The 18,582-nt window shown below is 45.2% G+C and overlaps 1 protein-coding gene across 3 annotated transcripts in view; it reads left to right on the plus strand.

Moving 5' to 3' along the window:
• Positions 1 to 18,582, plus strand: part of LOC137418516 (uncharacterized) — a 112,758-nt gene that overhangs the window by 67,049 nt on the left and 27,127 nt on the right. For all 3 annotated transcript variants that reach the window (XM_068104595.2, XM_068103993.2, XM_068104594.2), the window contains exons 2-3: positions 281 to 690; positions 14,966 to 16,282. In XM_068104595.2, coding sequence (XP_067960696.2) covers positions 307 to 690; positions 14,966 to 16,282 — 1,701 coding nt within the window. In that variant the 5' untranslated portion in view covers positions 281 to 306. The remainder of the gene's footprint in view (positions 1 to 280; positions 691 to 14,965; positions 16,283 to 18,582) is intronic.

Below are 18,582 nucleotides of genomic sequence, written 5' to 3' on the forward strand. Positions count from 1 at the left end.
ACCTAGTACCTGAATTTAATCCATCCCTCTGAGAGCGTAACACATCTTTACCTTTTGACCCCAATCATGCTTTCTGTCCAACTTTGTCCTTGGCATTGCCTGGATGTTAGCCATCCCTTTTGTTTCTATGGTTAACATTCTGATCTGGTGTTTTCTCTTGTTTTTATTTTATTTCTTTTTAATTTTTTTTGAGACAGGTTCATCATCGAGGTTTGTCACACAATCGTCACATAATCCACCAACGTCTGTCTCAACATTATGCCCATTTGTCTTTTGCCAGGCTCTCCTTGTCCTCGCCCGTGCACCATGGCAGAGTTCAGTGCTTCCGGCCCGTCGATGGCCCCGGGCGGGAACCCGGCTAGCGCCATTGCTGCCGCCGTCCAAGCGCCGCCGTCCGTAGGCAACCTCGGGGCCAAGCAGGCAGTGGTCGAGCGGCTGCGTCAGCGGATCGAACTCTGCCGGAGACACCACGCTGTGTGTGAGGCACGGTATGCGCAGCAACAACAGCAACGGGTGCAGACTGAGGGCAAGGAGCGCCAGGCACTGCACAGACGCTACTTGGAGAGCAGGGCGAAGAAGACTCACAAGCTAAAGCAGCAGCAGCAGCACCAACAGGCGGAAGAAACGGGGCGGAAAATAGAGGGAGCAGACGCACCGGCAGGCGAGCAAAGATCATTCACACTCATCGCGGTAAGACCTTTTTATTTAAGCTCATATCAAACTTCATATCTTTCCATCTCTAAGGCAGGCCACAAAATGACCGTCCTTTCTTTGTGCCCAGCTAAGCGGGGATTATTAGCACTGCACGTCATACCATGGTCATTGACGTCTCTGTCCCATGTTGAACAGGTTGGCTCGTTTTGTTTCCCATCTAAACCATCTGCTCACGATTCTGGGAACGAGGGTTCAAATCCCATTTCCTATATGTATTTTCCTTCATCTGCTAATATCCTTGTACTTCCTATACAAATACATCAATGTCTTCAAATGTTTTTGTCCTGCACGTGATTTATATACACGCTCTACTTTGACATCGACATTGAGTAATGCCAATATAAATAAATAAAAAGACCATTAAATATGGCCCTGTATCTCCAAAACGACTCTATCCCTTTTTGGGAACATGGCCCGAGACATGGGCAACGAGCTTGATGACATGGCTTCCAACACTGGAACAGTTATCGTTGATCTGTCAAATTCATGAACATGGTCAGGTTTTCATTTTGTATCCCACTGATAGACCGGATCTGGGTCCAGACCTGAATCAAAATCAAATCGGCTTGTTGACTTCACCCAACCAATTCACCCACCAAGTTTTGTTATAACCCATCCATCACTTTTTAAGATATTGTGCTATTTATCGTTTTTCATCTACTAAGATTTGTTATAGCCCATCTGTAACTTTGAAAATATTCTGCTATATATCGTTTTTCATCGACCAAGTTTTGTTATAACCCGTCTGTAAATTTTAAATATCATGCTGCACTACTCACAATAAGTTAGGGATATTGGCAGGTTCTTCGGTGTGGTTGATTTTGTGTATTAATTATGTTGAAAAAAGTTGTTGGTCCTAATTCTATGGTTATTAATGAGTGTGGAAAAAACACAGCATTCTTGATTTCAATACCCTTACCCTAACCCCTATAAAAAAAAAAAATTCACTCCCACAATATCCCTAACTTATTGTGAGTAGTGTATATGTTGATTTTCTTTCCATCCACCATGTTTTTTATAATCCATCTAACTTTGAAATATCGTGCTATATGTCGTTTTTCATCCACCAAGTTTTGTATTACCCGTCTTTAACTGAAATATTGTACTATTTATCTTTTTTTCATCCACCAAGTTTTGTATTACCAGTCTTTAACTGAAATTAATGAATGAATGATTGTTTTGAGGCCATTTTCCCCTGCTAGAGCGGGGGTTAGCCCGTCTTTAACCGAAATCCACGTCATCCACGTGCTATGTCGTTTTTTCATCCACCAAGTTTTGTTTTAACCCGTCTGTAACTAGCCTGGTGTTGGCTTAGCGGTTAGGGTGCTGGCTTGGGATCCTAGGATCCTGGGTTCGAATCCCGGTCGATCGCTGAATTAACGCCAGGGGGGTTGACTCAGCCTGTCATCCTTCCGAGGTCGGCAAATTGAGTACCAGCTTGCTGGGATGAATGATCACGGTGTGTACCCCGATTTAGAATAGGTACACCGTATCCCTGCGCATCGTCAGAGGTGACCAAGGGTTGGCGTCAGGAAGGGCATCCGGCCATAAAAACGTTGCCTCAAACAGGGAACCATGATTGTCATGGGGCTCGCAAGGCTAACCCCCGCTCTAGCAGGGAAAATGGCCTTAAAACGATCATTCATTCATATATTCGGCTGTAACTTTGAAATGTTGTGCTCTATATCGTTTCTTCATCCACCAAGTTTTGTTATAACCCGTCTGTCACTTTGAAATATTGTGCTATATGTCGTTTTTTATCCACCAAGTTTTGTGAAAGCCTTTCTGTAACTTTGAAATATCGTGATATTTATCATTTTTCATCCACCAGATTTTGTTGTAGCCCCTCTAACTTCGAAATATTGTGCTATATGTCGTTTGTCATCCACCAAGTTTTGTTTTAACCCGTCTGTAACTTTGAAATATTGTGATATACTGTGCATCGTTTTTCATCCACCAAGTTTTGTTATAACCTGTCTGTAACTTTTAAATATCTTTTATTTAGCTGTGAAGAGAAACAGGTTGAGATGGTTTGGTCATGTGTTGAGGAAGGATGAAAGTGACGGGGTGAGAAGAGTGATGCAAATGAATGTAGAAGGAAGTATAGGATGGGGAAGACCGAGAAAGACTTAGCTAAAGATGGTGGAAGAAGAAATGCGGGCAAAGGGGGTTAACAAGGGAGATGCAGAAAATAGGGCAAAATGGAGAAGATTGCCATGGGGAAATTGCCATGTTGCCATGGGAAGATTGCCAAGGCTAACCCCCACTCTAGCAGGGAAAATGGCCTTACAATGTCTGTTGTTGTTGTTTGTATATCGTTTTTTCATCCAGAATGTTTTGTCATAACCCGTCTAACATTTTAAAGATATCGTGCTCCATATCGTTTTTTTTCATTCACCATGTTTTGTTATAACCTGTCTGTAACTTTTAAATATCGTGCTATATGTCGTTTTTCATCCACCAAGTTTTGTTATAACCCGTCTAACTTTGAAATAGCGTGCTCGTTATCGTTTTTTCATCCACCATGTTTTGTTATAACCCGTCTGTAACTTTGAAATATCGTGCTGTATATCGTTTTTTTCATCCACCAAGTTTTGTTATAACCTGTCTGTAACTTTTAAATATCTTTTAAATTTTTCAATTTTCAATTTTTTTTTTTAATCGTTTTCTTTTTTTCAGTCTTTTTCAATCTTTCAATCAAACTCACCCAAATCCTTTTTTCAAAATTTTCAATCTTTTTCAATTTTCAATTTTTCATTCAGCATGTCTCCTAGGTATCTTTAAAACTTTTATTAAATTTTTCTCAGAATCATTGCAATCTCCTGCGATGAAGCTAACTCCGAGGGCCTTTCACTCACCGCAGGCAGGTTGGTGGTCTTTCTGTCTTCTACCGACTCCTCTCTGGGCTTGCTCCCCCAGCTCTCTCTGTGCTCTGTCCCCCAAATATTCCTACAGGTCACACAAGGTCTGCCAGCAACCCTCTTATGGTTAAACTGCCAAAATCTAGGCTCTCTGCTCACCTTCCCCTTTTCTCCCACCTCTGGAACAAACTCCCCCACTCCCTTCAATCCCACTCCTTCCTCCAGGTCTTTAAAACAGCTGTTCACCACCATCTCTTATCTTCCCCCATCCAAAACCTTGATCTTTTCTACCTCCGCTAATTCACCCCAGATACACTTTTTTGAAATTCGAACTTCTTTCGTGGAAGTCCTTGCAGTGTCCATATGTTTTATACCTCTCCCACCTCCCCCCAAGCCCTCTCCCTCCCACAGTTCTCTCGATGTCCCTGCTCTCAAATGTTGTGTTTGTGTCCTTCCCCCTCTGTCCCCATCTTGTCTACCGCTCCCCTTATTTTGTGTTTTATGTGTCGGTTTGACTTTTTGTGTGATTAATGTTAGCTTTCACGAGCCTCGATCTTGTATACAAAAAAAAATAAAAAATCGTGCTATATATCGTTTTTTCATCCACCAACTTTTGTTATAACCCATCTGCAACTTTGAAATATCGTGCTATATATCGTTTTTTTTCATCCACTAAGTTTTGTTATAACCCGGTTGTAACTTTGAAATATCGTGCTATTTATCGTTTTTTCATCCACCAAATTTGTTATAACCTGTCTGTAATATTTTGAATTATCGTGCTCCATATCGTTTTTTCATCTGGAAGGTTTTGTCATAACCCGTCTGCAACTTTTTAAGATATCGTGCTATATATCGTTTTTTTTTCATCCACTAAGTTTTGTTATAACTCATCCGTAGTTTAGAAAAACTGTAAAAAAAAAAATTGTATCCCTGGCTGGATCTTCACCAAAATCTAATCAAATCATCCTTGTCACGCATACAACCTGTCCACCAAGTTTCATGCGAATCCATCCATAACTTTGAGATACCACAGACAAACAAACAGACAAACAGTAGTGACAACATGACCTCCATCCTTTTCCGGTGGTGGAGGTAATGAATGACCATATTTGTTGCAAAGTGGTTAATAATGATAGTCGTTTGGAGGAAGTTCAAAGGCTAATTGGCGGTGACATTTTATTTTTGTACACACGATGCTCATGGAAGAGCAAGTTGACGAAGGCCTAAACAGGCAATGTTTGGACAGTTATGTGTATATTTAAAAAAAATAAATCCCCCGATCCTGAAATGAAAAAAACCTAAAACACACAAACAGGAATATGTACAGTCATGTGAAAAAGTAAGTACACCCCATGTAAAGTTTTGACTTTTTCAACATATTTCAACATACAGCTATTTGATCTTCATTTCAACAATATTGATAGATAAAGGTGATATAATATAACAAATATCATGAAACATTTACATTTTGTAGTCCATTGTATAATTTAAATAAACATAAATGCAAATTTTGCATGTGGAAAAAGTAAGTACACCCCTACATTTATCACTACTTCAAATACCTAAAATTAGAATCAGGTGCACCAGCTCAGGTGCAAATGAATAGAACATCGTTAGAGAGGATCTTGGAGGAACCTGTCTTATTTAAACCTCAGACATTTACTTTGGTTTGCTCTTTGTTGTTGAAGTGTGCGGTGTCACCATGCCTAGATCAAAAGAGCTCTCTGAGGCCTTCAGAAAGAAGGTTATAGATGCCTACGAGTCTGGGAAGGGATTTAAAAAGATCTCCAAACAATTTGAAATCAATCATTCGACTGTCCAGAAGATCATCTACAAGTGGAGAAGATTCCAAACAACTGCCAACTTGTTCACACCAGGCCGCCCCAGCAAGTTCAGCCCGAGAGCAGACCGCAAGATGCTGAAATAAGTCTCTAAGAACCCCAGAATGTCATCACGGGACCTACAGGTAGCTCTTGCCACTGTTAATAATAATAATAATAATTCATTTATTTTGTATAGCGCTTTTCCAGAAGCCCAAAGGCGCTTTGACAGAGTGGAAAACATAATGCATAACAATAGATGAAAACAACAATTGCAAAAAGACAAGAATCAATAGGGAAATATTTAAAGCAAAAGGAGGGAGAAGGAGAGGAGATAGTCAGGGGTTAAATGCTGTGGGTTGAATGTTGAATGCAGTGTTGAACAGGTGGATCTTTAGTGATGTTTTGAATGTGGTGAGTGAGGAGGAGTCTCTGATGGTGTGAGGTAGTGAGTTCCAGAGGGTGGGAGCAGCGATGGAGAAGGCCCTGTCCCCCCAGGATCTGAATTTGGTCTGGATGGAGGGGGTCAGGAGGTTGGTACCAGCAGAGCGGAGGTTGCGGGTGGGAGTGTGTCTGGAGAGGAGGTCAGCCAGGTAGGATGGGGCCAGGTTATGGAGGGCTTTGTATGTCAAGAGGAGGATTTTGTACTGGATTCTCTGGGGGATGGGGAGCCAGTGAAGCTTGTAAAGGACGGGGGTGATGTGGTCACGGGTCCGGGAATGGGTGAGTAGACGGGCAGCGGAGTTCTGAATGTATTGGAGTTTATTGGTGATTTTTGAGGGTGAACCATAGAGGAGGCTATTGCAGTAGTCCAGAAGGGAGGTGATGAAGGCGTGGATGAGGGTTTCTGCAGCCGTGGAGGAGAGGGATGAGCGGAGACGGGCAATGTTTTTCAGGTGAAAGAAGGCTGACTTTGTGATCTGTTTAGTGTATTTGTCGAAGGAGAGGGTTTGGTCAAAGATGACGCCAAGATTCCGGATGTGAGGGGAGGTGGATACTGGGATACCGTCGATGTTGAGGGCAAAGTTATGGGTGGATTTTGTGAGCGTTTTTGGGCCAATGATGATTATTTCAGATTTATCACAGTTAAGCTTGAGGAAGTTGATTTGAAGCCAGGATTTTATTTCAGTGATGCAGTTTGTCAGGATAGAGTGGGTGTCGGTGGAGACGGACTTGGTGGAGATGAAAAGCTGGATGTCATCGGCACAGCAGTGGAATTGGAGACCATGACGGCGGATCAAGTGACCGAGGGGGGACAGGTAAAGGATGAAGAGGAGGGGGCCAAGAACTGAACCTTGGGGGACACTTTGGGGGAGGGGAGCAGTGGGGGATTTGCAGTTATTGATGTAGATGAACTGGCGTCTGTCAGAGAGGTATGATTTAATCCAAGAGAGGGCAGTGCCGGTAACGTTAAAGGTGGATTCAAGTCGGGTGAGGAGGATGGTGTGATCGATGGTGTCAAAGGCAGCGCTGAGGTCGAGGAGGACGAGAATGTTGAGGTTGCCAGCATCAGAGGAGAGGAGAAGGTCGTTGGTGATTTTGAGGAGAGCAGTTTCAGTACTGTGGTTGGAGCGGAATCCGGATTGGAATGTTTCATACAGGTTATTGGCAGAGAGGTGATGTTTGAGTTGAGTGGCTACAGCGCGTTCCAAAACTTTTGACAGAAAGGGTAGGTTGGAGATGGGTCTGAAGTTGTTTCGGGTGTCAGGGTTTAGACCAGGTTTTTTTATAATGGGGGTAACAGCAGCAATTTTGAGGGAAGGTGGGACGATGCCTGTAGACAGGGAGGAGTTTATTGTTGCAATGATAAGTGGAGAGAGAGCAGGGAGGGAGGCCTTGACAAAGCTGGAGGGGATGGGGTCAAGAGTGCAGGTGGCAGTTTTCATTCCTATGAGGAGTTCAGAGAGGTCAGTAGGGGAGATTGGGGAGAACCGAGACAGGGGATGGCAGGACAAGAGGGGGCAGGTGGTTGGAGGGGGAGCGGGTGCGGTGGTGGTCAAGCTGTTGTAGATGTTGTCAATTTTACTTTGGAAGAAAGAGAGGAAGGAGATGCAGTTGTCTACTGTGAATGACTGGGTGGTGGTGTTCAGGGGGCGGAGGAGTTTGTTTATTGTCGAGAAGAGTGCTTTTGGGTTTCCGGAGCCAGAGTGGATAATTTGAGAGTAGCAGGCGGAGCGGGCGCGGGAGAGGGCATCTTTGTAGTGCTGTAGGTGGTCCTTGTAGGCTTGGGAGTGAACTGTGAGACCTGTTTTATTGCGGAGTCTTTCAAGTTGGCGAGCACGAGTTTTCATCAGGCGGAGTTCGGGGGTAAACCAGGGAGCAGAATGGGTGAAAGAAACTGTTTTGGTTTTTACAGGCGCAAGCTGGTCAAGGCAGGAGGAGAGAGTGTGGTTGTAGTAGTCAGTGAGGTCGGAAGGGGTGTGGAGGTCAACGAAGGGAGAAGTGGACATTTTTTCAGAGAGGGTGGATGAGAATGAGGTGGGTGAAAGAGCGTTTAGCTGACGGAAGGTGATAGTGCGATAATGTCTTGGTGTTGGGGTGGGGATGTTGATGGTCATAGTGATAGCTAAGTGGTCAGAGAGGGTGAGGTCGGAGCCAGAGAGATGGTGCAAATTTAATCCAGTGGAGCAGACAAGGTCCAAAATGTGACCACGGATATGGGTAGGAAAGTCGACATGTTGAGTGAGGTTAAAGCAGGTGAGTAAATCAGTGAAGTCAGTGGTTAGTGTGGAGTCAGTGGAGTCCATGTGGATATTGAAATCACCAAAGAGGAGGATTGAGGGGGAGAGGGAACATAGCTGGGTCAGAAAGTAGGAGAAGTCAGACAGGAATGATGGGTGTGGTTTGGGAGGGCGGTAGACGACAGCCATGACTGACTGCGTGCGACCAGAGAGTTTAAAAGCCAGGTGTTCAAATGATGAGGATGAGGCGATGGGGATGAGGCTGGTCCTGATGTCTTGACGGTGGATAACGGCAATTCCACCACCTCGGCCCCCCGAGCGTGGTTTATTGACGTAGGAATATCCATTGGGTGTGGTGAGGTTGAGTGTGTAGTAGTCCAGAGGTTGTTGCCAGGTTTCGGTGAGACAGAGAAAGTCAAGTTTGTTATCCAGGATGTATTCGTTCAGGATGAGGCATTTGTTGTTGAGGGACCGGGTGTTGAACAGGGTGAGCTTGATGTTGTTTCGAACAGCAGGGATGAATTCAGGTGATTTAGCCAGGGTTCGTAGGCAGGAGGTGTGATCGTGTGCGTTGCTGTGACCAGGTGCGCTGGGACGATGAGTGGGAGTGCGCTGAGCCGACCAGAGGACGGGGATGGAGTGACCTGATTGCAAATATACAAACTTACGACCGGAGCCACGGTGAATGTACCTGGGTCATCGGAGGAGTCCATTTGATTTGATGGCAGAGATGCATGATGGGGTGGAGCGGGTATTGAGCAGAAGGAGCCTTGCGGCGGAGTACCGCAGAGCCATGCCAGGCAGGAGCGGAGAGACGAGACGAGGCCAAGGTTGAGGAGGTGAAACGATGGTCCCAACCCACGGGAGCGGGCCCGAGGAAACGAAGGAGCCAGGTAGGTGAAGCCAGGAGCAGAGCCGGGACCAAGCAGAGGGCAGGCAGGAGCAAAGAGACGATCACGAGGCCAAGGTTGATCACAGCAAAGCGGCAAATGCAGCGGCAATCGACCGCCGCCGCTACAAGTCTAGATCACGGCGGGAAGCCGCCACCAAACCGCTGCGATGGTCACAACCCACGAGAGCGTGCCCGAGGAAACAGCGAGCAGGCGAAGGAGCCGGGCAGGCGAAGCAGGGAGCAGAGCCGGGGCTATGCAGAGGGCAGACTCAATGGCCAAAGAAATCCGCACGACCACCAAAAAAGCAAGCAACTGACGGTGGCCTGGTCGAAGAAGCGGCGAGCATGTGACGCCTGCGTCCCCTTCATACTGGACCGGAAGCGGAAGTGATGTCAGCAGTGATGGAAGCTGTTGATGTCAAAGTGCACGAGTCTACCATTAGAAAGAGGCTGCACAAATTTGATCTACATGGGAGGTGTGCCAGGAGGAAACCTTTGCTGTCCAGAAAGAACATCAGGGCAAGACTAAAGTTTGCCAATGAACACCTCGGCAAAGACCAGCACTTCTGGAACAATGTGCTCTGGACAGATGAGTCAAAGATAGAGCTATTTGGCCACAGTACCAGAAGATATGTTTGGCGAAAACCAAAGACAGCATTTCCCCACAAGAACCTGATACCAACTGTAAAGCATGGTGGTGGAAATATTATTGTTTGGGACAGCTTTGCTGCATCAGGGCCTGGGCAGCTCACCATCATAGAATCCACTATGAATTCTTCATTGTACCGGAGGGTGCTTGAGGATAATGTGAGGCCATCTGTCGGAAAATTGAAGCTCAACCGAAGGTGGACCTTGCAACATGACAATGACCCTAAACATACCAGTAAGTCCACCAAGGAATGGCTGAAAAGAAAGAAATGGAGGGTTCTGGAATGGCCAAGTCAAAGCCCGGATCTAAATCCCATCGAGATGTTGTGGGGGGATTTGAAACGAGCTGTGCATGCAAGAAACCCCTCAAACATCGCACAGCTGAAAGAATTCTGCATGGAGGAGTGGGCAAAAATTTCTCCCAGTCGATGTCAGAGACTGGTAGACAGTTATAAGAAACGCCTACTTGAGGTTGTTTCTGCCAAAGGGGGCAATACCACCTATTAGAGCCAAGGGTGTACTTACTTTTTCCACATGCGAAATTTGCAGTTATGTTTATTTAAATTATACAATGGACTACAAAATGTAAATGTTTCATGATATTTGTTATATTATATCACCTTTATCTTTCAATATTGTTGAAATGAACATCAAATAGCTGAATGTTGAAATATGTTGAAAAAGTCAAAACTTTACATGAGGTGTACTTACTTTTTCACGTGACTGTATTACCCTTCATTCGAAGCGTATATGAAAGATCATGTGTAAAATCGTTTTTATAACAAAGTTACAGTGAAACAAACAATCCGGTCCAAAAAGACAATGCAATGGGGTAAAAAGACAATGCAATCAATGGCAATGGGGTGGGGTAAAAAAAAAAAAAATTCCCCTGTTCCTGAAAGAAAAAGAAAAAACACACACACATACAGGAGTATGTATTACCCTTTCTTTGAAGTATATATGAAAGATTTTGGGTTAAAAAGTTTTTATAACAAAGTTATAGAGGCATAGTCTGAGGCCATAAAAGACCCCCGATTGCATTATAGGGGTTATCTTGAGAAATTGTATCCTCGGGTTAAAAAGGATTACTGGGGGTAGAAAGAATCGTAGGTAGGGATGGGGATGACACGAGATGGTGGAGCTCTGCTTGATCGAAGCCCAGATTGTATAGTCTCCAGAAGGCGGTTCCACAAACTGGAGAAAAGAGGAGCAAAATAGTTGCTGTGTGCAATACGCCTGTGTTTGGGGGTTTGACATGGAGGGGCTTATCGGAACAACACGTGGGTCCTGGAGGAACTGTGGGATGGACGGAGGGTTGAGAAAGTGGAGGAAGCTAGACCGGAGAAGAAGCAGTAAAAACTTCTCGGCAGGTAACCGATCAATCCGTGAGGTGAGACAACAGACCTCCCTCAGCTGACCTCTCAAACTTTGGTGATTAGGCAACAACCATGTTATGTATGATATCCATGTTATGGCATCATCAACTTGATCATATCAGTAACATGATATGTGTGATGATATGTGTGATCCCACTCCTCCCTCCAGGTCTTTAAAACAGCTGTTCACCACCATCTCTTATTTCCCCCATCCAAAACCTTGATCTTTTCTACCCCCGTTAAGGGGGCATTATACCATTGAAGGCAAAAAAAAAACATTTTTTTACAAATATACAAATGCATCAATTAAAATGTTTGTTTCCTAGTATTGTATATATGTACCAAGTTTGAACGTAAATGGACTTGTCATAGAGAAGATATAAGCTGTAAAGTGGTAATTCATCATTTGTATGCATCTGGTTACCATGGTAACCATGCATAATATAATGCTATGTAATGTATACCAATGTAATGTTCATATATCAAGCAACATGTACATATACTGAAACGCAAAAGAAACTTACCACCTTTGAAACCTTTAAATATCAACAATAACACTGCATGTAGTAAATGTGTGAACTTATTTGTGGACAATAGTGTCCTCACTGTCAGACAAAATGGTCACGGATGGTCACTTGAACCTTCAATGGTCACTTCATAGCACAGCTGTTGAACAGCCGTTTTGACTGTCAGTGATTAGCCAAGAGGTACGGGATGATTTTAATGAGCTGCACGTGATGTCTTGATATTGGCTTTAAAAAGGCCAGTGCAAAATGGGCATTTTGACCGAAAAATTTGACCATTTTGACCAACTTCAAAAAGACCGAAAACACAAAAGAAACTTACCACCTTTGAAACCTTTAAATATCAACAATAACACTGCGTATAGTAAATGTGTGAACTTATTTGTGGACAATAGTGTCCTCACTGTCAGACAAAACGGTCACGGATGGTCACTTGAACCTTCAATGGTCACTTCATAGCACAGCTGTTGAACAGCCGTTTTGACTGTCAGTGATTAGCCAAGGGGTACGGGGTGATTTTAATGAGCTGCACGTGATGTCTTGATATTGGCTTTAAAAAGGCCAGTGCAAAATGGGCATTTCAATCAACATGCCACGATTGTCAAGGGATCAACGGCAGCGTGCCCTGGGCATGCTGCAAGGTGGACTGAGCTACCGTGAGGTGGCACGTCGCCTTGGCTGTTCACACCAGACGATATCGGCCCTGGTGGACAGAGACACCCTCCACAACTCTGCAGATGACAGACCTCGATCAGGGAGGCCAAGAGTCACCACTGCAAGGCAGGACAGGCAGATGGTCTGAAGTCACCTGCGGGATCGATTCCGTCCAGCATCCCGCACTGCGGCAGAAACTCCGGGGCGTGCAAACCCACGGATCTCCAATGATACTGCACGAAGACGACTGCATGACTATGGTCTGACTGCCAGAAGACCATACAGAGGCCCCGTGATGACGGTTGCCCATCGCCGCAACCGTCAGAGATGGTGCCAGCAGCATCAGCGGTGGACCTTGGCGCAGTGGAACGAGGTCGCTTTCAGCGATGAGTCAAGGTTCTGTGTGGACAGTCCTGATGGGCGTGAGTGTGTCTGGAGAAGAACTGGCGAGCGATATGCCGATTGTTGCGTGCGTCAAGCCAACAGGTGGGGTGGCCCAAGTGTGATGGTGTGGGCAGCCATATCAGGCCGGTACAGGACGCCACTGGTGGTTGTGGATGGGAATCTTAACGCCCAGCGGTATGTGGATAACATCCTGTGACCTCATCTGCTGCCATTCCTGCTAGACCACCCAGAACTGAGAACCTTTCAGCATGACAACGCTCGTCCCCATGCTGCTCGCTTTACCACTGCATTTCTCCAAGGCGAGAACATCAACACCATGCAGTGGCCTGCGCTCTCCCCTGACCTGAATCCCATAGAGCACCTGTGGGATGAGCTTGGGAGACGCGTAGTTGGCAGGGCCAGGACACGGGCAGAGCTGCTTCAGACATTGAGGACTGAGTGGGACAGAATCCAGCAGCAATCCATCCAAAGACTGGTAGGCAGTATACGCCGACGATGCACTGCCTGTATCCAAAACAATGGTGGCCATACATGCTATTGAAAGGGGACTGACATTGCACCCTGTGCTGTTCTGTACTGTAGAACAAACTGATGAGATGGTGTATCTTGGTCAAAAACTTGACATGTCATCAATAAAATGCCAATGTTTCAATTAGCAATTGTTGGTTTGTTTTATTTTGAACTGTTACAATTTTATTACATTTCAAACAAGTGGTAAATTTCTTTTGCGTTTTCGGTCTTTTTGAAGTTGGTCAAAATGGTCAAAATGGTCAAATTTTTCAGCCAAAATGCCCATTTTGCACTGGCCTTTTTAAAGCCAATATCAAGACATCACGTGCAGCTCATTAAAATCATCCCGTACCCCTTGGCTAATCACTGACAGTCAAAACGGCTGTTCAACAGCTGTGCTATGAAGTGACCATTGAAGGTTCAAGTGACCATCCGTGACCGTTTTGTCTGACAGCGAGGACACTATTGTCCACAAATAAGTTCACACATTTACTATACGCAGTGTTATTGTTGATATTTAAAGGTTTCAAAGGTGGTAAGTTTCTTTTGTGTTTTCGGTCTTTTTGAAGTTGGTCAAAATGGTCAAATCTTTCGGTCAAAATGCCCATTTTGCACTGGCCTTTTTAAAGCCAATATCAAGACATCACGTGCAGCTCATTAAAATCATCCCGTACCCCTTGGCTAATCACTGACAGTCAAAACGGCTGTTCAACAGCTGTGCTATGAAGTGACCATTGAAGGTTCAAGTGACCATCCGTGACCGTTTTGTCTGACAGCGAGGACACTATTGTCCACAAATAAGTTCACACATTTACCACACGCAGTGTTATTGTTGATATTTAAAGGTTTCAAAGGTGGTAAGTTTATTTTGCGTTTCAGTATATATAGTTTTGCATATTTTCAATCAAGACATTTTATCAAAAAGTGCATTACTGTGATTCAGTGTTGTTTTTACTGTGTTCAGTGTAATGGGGAGCTTATATCTTCTCTATGACAAGTCCATTTACGTTCAAACTTGGTACATATATACAATACTAGGAAACAAACATTTTAATTGATGCATTTGTGTATTTGTAAAAAAATGTTTTTTTTTTTGCCTTCAATGGTATAATGCCCCCTTAATTCACCCCAGATCCCCTTTTTTGAAATACCGACTTCTTTCCTGGAAGTCCTAGCAGTGTCCATGTGTTTTTTTTGTTTTGTTTTTTTTACCTCTCCCACCCCACCCCTCCCCTCTCCCCTCCCTTCCCACTCCTCCTCCTCCCAAGCCCTCTCTCTCCCACAGATCTCCCGATGTCCCTGCTCTCAATCTTGTTCTCCCGCTCCCTTTATCATATGTTTTGTGTGTTAGTTTGTCTTTTTGCAATCAATGTTAGCTCTTTCCCGAGCCTCCATCTTGTATACAAAAAACAAACAAACATAAACTCTTCTTGTGATTGTTTAATTGAGGGAAGTAAGTCTCATTCACTCAACCATCAAGAAGTCAGCACTAGTACGAGTTAAATGGGTTAACTGTTTGTTAGTCACTTGGCTGCTTAATGGCCCTTACTCATATTTGTCCACCTCACATATCTATCAATCTGATGCTCACGTTTGTTTCATCAATCAGATTTTTGTTTCAACGTTTATTTTGAAAATTCAATTCATCAATCATAATCGAGTACATTGTTTTTTCACTGCCATTGTTTAACAACCCCAATCTGTATCAGTGATAAATCCTAATTACCATGGTGTGGTTCTTCTTCTTGGTAGCAATTTTGAACTGCACAAACTTCTATTTGGTCCTTCCACCAATTTCCGGGCTTTGTTACCCATCACACGTTTAGAAACCTTCACAGCAATCCTAAAACAATATGCAATTTCTCGTCATTTTCCACCAGCTCCAAGGCCAGCTGAAGCGAAAACTGGAAGAGGGTGGTGGATCAGGAGTTTTAAGTGGAGCGTCGGAAAGGCCCAATGGTCTTTCTGGTCATTCAAGCCCTTTCAACCAAGCTGCAAAGATTCCTCGTGGTGCAGATGCTGATGAAACCATCGTCCATGGAAATGGCCATGGCCCACCACCTGACATCAAACCTCACCTCTTACTTGGAGAACCTGGGAGTGAGAGCAGTAGTGCGAAGGAGGGAGCTGGTGCATTGGAGTCTGTGAGAATTGGGGGCCTGTTGAGTCCTGGGGTGATCTCTGGGGTAGGTGCAGCAGGTGCTCCAGGCGTTGCACAAACATTGGGAGTAATTGGTAGTGCCATGGTCTCGATGAAACAGGAACCCCAATGTGATGAGGACATGCTGCCAGGCCAAGACTTTGCCTTTGATAAAGAGCTGCAGGACCTTCTTAATGAACTGGCTCAGGGGTTGGATGATAACGGCATTGACTTTGACAGCATGTTGGGCGCAGGGGGAGGAGGCGTGCCTCCTCCACACAGTTCGGCAACCACTGAGGCCCAAGCCCTGCCTCTGCCACAAGGCCCTTCTTCGACTCCTGGTGATGCCACAGTAGGTGCAGCAACAAGATGCAGCCCTGTGACAAAAAGGGAGATGTCTCCGGTGTTTGACCCACACCTTGCCTCACCTTTACGCTCTCCCTCTTCAGGGCCAGTGCAGGCACGGACGAGTCACGGTCAAGGTTTTCCAGGCTCTGGTCCAGATCGGTCTTCCCCAGCCCGGCAGACCATGACAGTATTGCAACAGCAGCAACCCCAACAACAACCACAGAGGGCTGTGAAGGTGCCCGTTGCCTTAGCCACACCACAGGCAGCTCATTGGACACCCATGGTGCCCCATAGCTCGGTTTCAACTTTTCCAACAGCAGTGACAACTGCAATTTTGCCACGTCCTCAGTCCAAGGGACCGGGTTTTGTTCATTTTCCAGCCGTCTCCGTGGCAGCAGGGGTACTCGGGTCTGGGGGCAGAGGAAGTGAGGTTGAGGGTGTCATCGCAACGGCATTGACCCTGGACAACACAAAACCTCTGTCACATTTTGATCCTGCACTCACATCCAATCAAGCGCTTTTGACGCAGTCCCATGGCATTGTGGGATATGGGACGAAGGCTTCCGGAACGGGAGACGGCCGAGTGTTCCCTGGAGCACAGGCCGAACTACTCAGGAGCCATTGCGTGAACCCCAAACAACTACAGGGACATTCATGCACCGTTCCACGAGCGGGCGTCTATCGGTCTCTGCCGCCTGCTTCTCAACAGGTGAGCGTGAAATGTATACACTTATACGTGAAGCTAGGTCATCTTGATAATCGTGCCTTACTCCGTGCAGGATTGCATAATATTTCTGTTCCTGTTGACATAACTTCCCTACACTATGATTCAACAGGGAGTATAAAATGTTGTTTTCTTTGTCACACATCATTTCGTTTGTGACAAGGTGAATGTGTTTCCTTTTATGATTGGGACCGGTGTCCTGTATGCTAGTTACTGTAAAATTTGTTAGTTTCTCTGTAGCCACAGCGTCTTCAGAAAGTATTCAAACCCCTTGACTTGTTTCGCATTTTGTTGCGTTACAGCCTGAATTGAAAATTGATTAAACTGAGATTTTCTGTCACTGATCTACACATAATACCCCATAATGTCAAAGTGGAATTTTACATTTTTAGAATTTTTTACAAATCAATTAACGATGAAAATCGGAAATATCTTGAATCAATGAATATTCAACCCTTTGCTTTGACACTCCAAATTGATCTCAGGTGCGTCCAATTTCCTTTGATCTTCCTTGATGTTTCTACAACTTGATTGAGTCCACCTGTGACCAATTCAATTGATTGTACATGATTTAGAAAGAAACACATTTCTATACAAGGTCCCACAGGTGACAGTGCATGTCAGAGCGGAAACTCTACCAGGAAGTCCAAGGAACTGTCCACAGATTGGAGTTTGACTGGCTGAACCTCCTCAAGAAGACCGTTAAGGAGGTGGATGCAAGGGTTTGCCAGACGGTCCTTTTGGAGAGAGAGAATGGAAGTGTGAGATTTGTCAGGATTGAAAAACATGTTCCAAGTGTTTGTAAAAGCAGACTATTTCTGATCTTCCTCAGAGAGATCATTGATGAAGATCAGGAATAGTACTGGGCCCAGAACACTGCCTTGGGGTATTCTAGCCTTGACAGGGAGAGGAGATGAAAGGATTTCGTTGAATGCCATATGTTGGCGACGAGAGTAGAGGAAGGAAGTCAGCCTTGTGTGGAGTTTGTTTTTTTTTGTTTTTTTGTTTTTTTTTTGTATACAAGATCGAGGCTCGTGAAAGAGCGAACATTAATCACACAGAAAGACAAACAGACACACAAAACAAATAACATCGGGAGCGGTAGACAAGATGGGGAGAGAGGGGGAAGGACACAAACACAACATGTGAGAGCAGGGACCGAGAGACATAGAGACATCGAGAGAACTGTGGGAGGGAGAGGGCTTTGGGGGGGGAGGCATGGGAAGGGGGGGGGGGGGTGGGAGAGGTATAAAACATATAGACACTGCCAAGACTTCCAGGAAAGAAGTTGGAATTTCAAACAAGGTGGATCTGGGGTGAATTAGTGGGGGTAGAAAAGATCAAGGTTTTGGATGGGGGAAGATAAGAGATGGTGGTGAACAGCTGTTTTGAAGACCTGGAGGGACCCTGGACCTGGAGTTGGCTTTGAATGCCATAGGCAGACAGTTTGGAGAGCAAGACTGGATGTTGGACTACATCAAAAGCACGATATATGATCAGGGAGATGGCCCTGATCTCATGTCTGATATTGAGGGCCTCCCTCAATTGTTGGGAGTGTAGAAGCAGCACTTCCAAGGTAGAGTCCAAATTGTTTTTGGTCTGAAACCAAATTGATGATCTGAGATGAGATTGTTGGAGAAAACGAAGGATTTCATATCGACTGCAATGACAGATTCCATGACCTTGCTGATGATTGGATGCAACCTAATTGGTCTGGAGTGAACAACGGAGGAAAATCTGCTGATAGAATGTAGGGATGTGGAAAGGAGCAAGGAGAAGGTGCGGTGAAGGTGGGAGGGTGCGGGTCAGGGGGAAGCTGGGAGGGAGGGGTGTAGGGGCAAAGTAAGGAGTTGTGCTGGGGGTTGGGGGGGGGGGGAAGGGAAGGGGCGAAGTCGGGAGTTGTGTCGGGGGGGGGGGGGGGGGGTGAGGGGGAACTGCGAGGGGGCAGGAAGACGCGGAAGCTGAGAAGGGATGGGAAGAGGGGGGAGCAGATGGGGTGGGGGTGATGGTGATAACATGAAGGGGTTTGACACGATGAATGGACGTGAAGCGGAAATTGTTGTCATGTACACAAACAGCCTCTGCAAAATGGATGCCTCAGGATTCCCAAACTGGATAACCTGCAACAGACTTCATGGGTGAAGTGAAGAGCTTTTAAAGGAAGTGAAACATTTCATTCAGTGAAGATTCAGTTTGGGGATATTGAAAAGAAGAAGGGAAAGCGAAATGAGAGACTGCACTTACATAAGAGTTTGGATTCTCTTCCGATGTTGTTGTTGGGTTTT

Source organism: Myxine glutinosa, chromosome 1 (genome assembly GCF_964187855.1).
Source record: "Myxine glutinosa chromosome 1, kmMyxGlut1.1, whole genome shotgun sequence".
Taxonomy (NCBI): Eukaryota; Metazoa; Chordata; class Myxini; order Myxiniformes; family Myxinidae; genus Myxine; species Myxine glutinosa.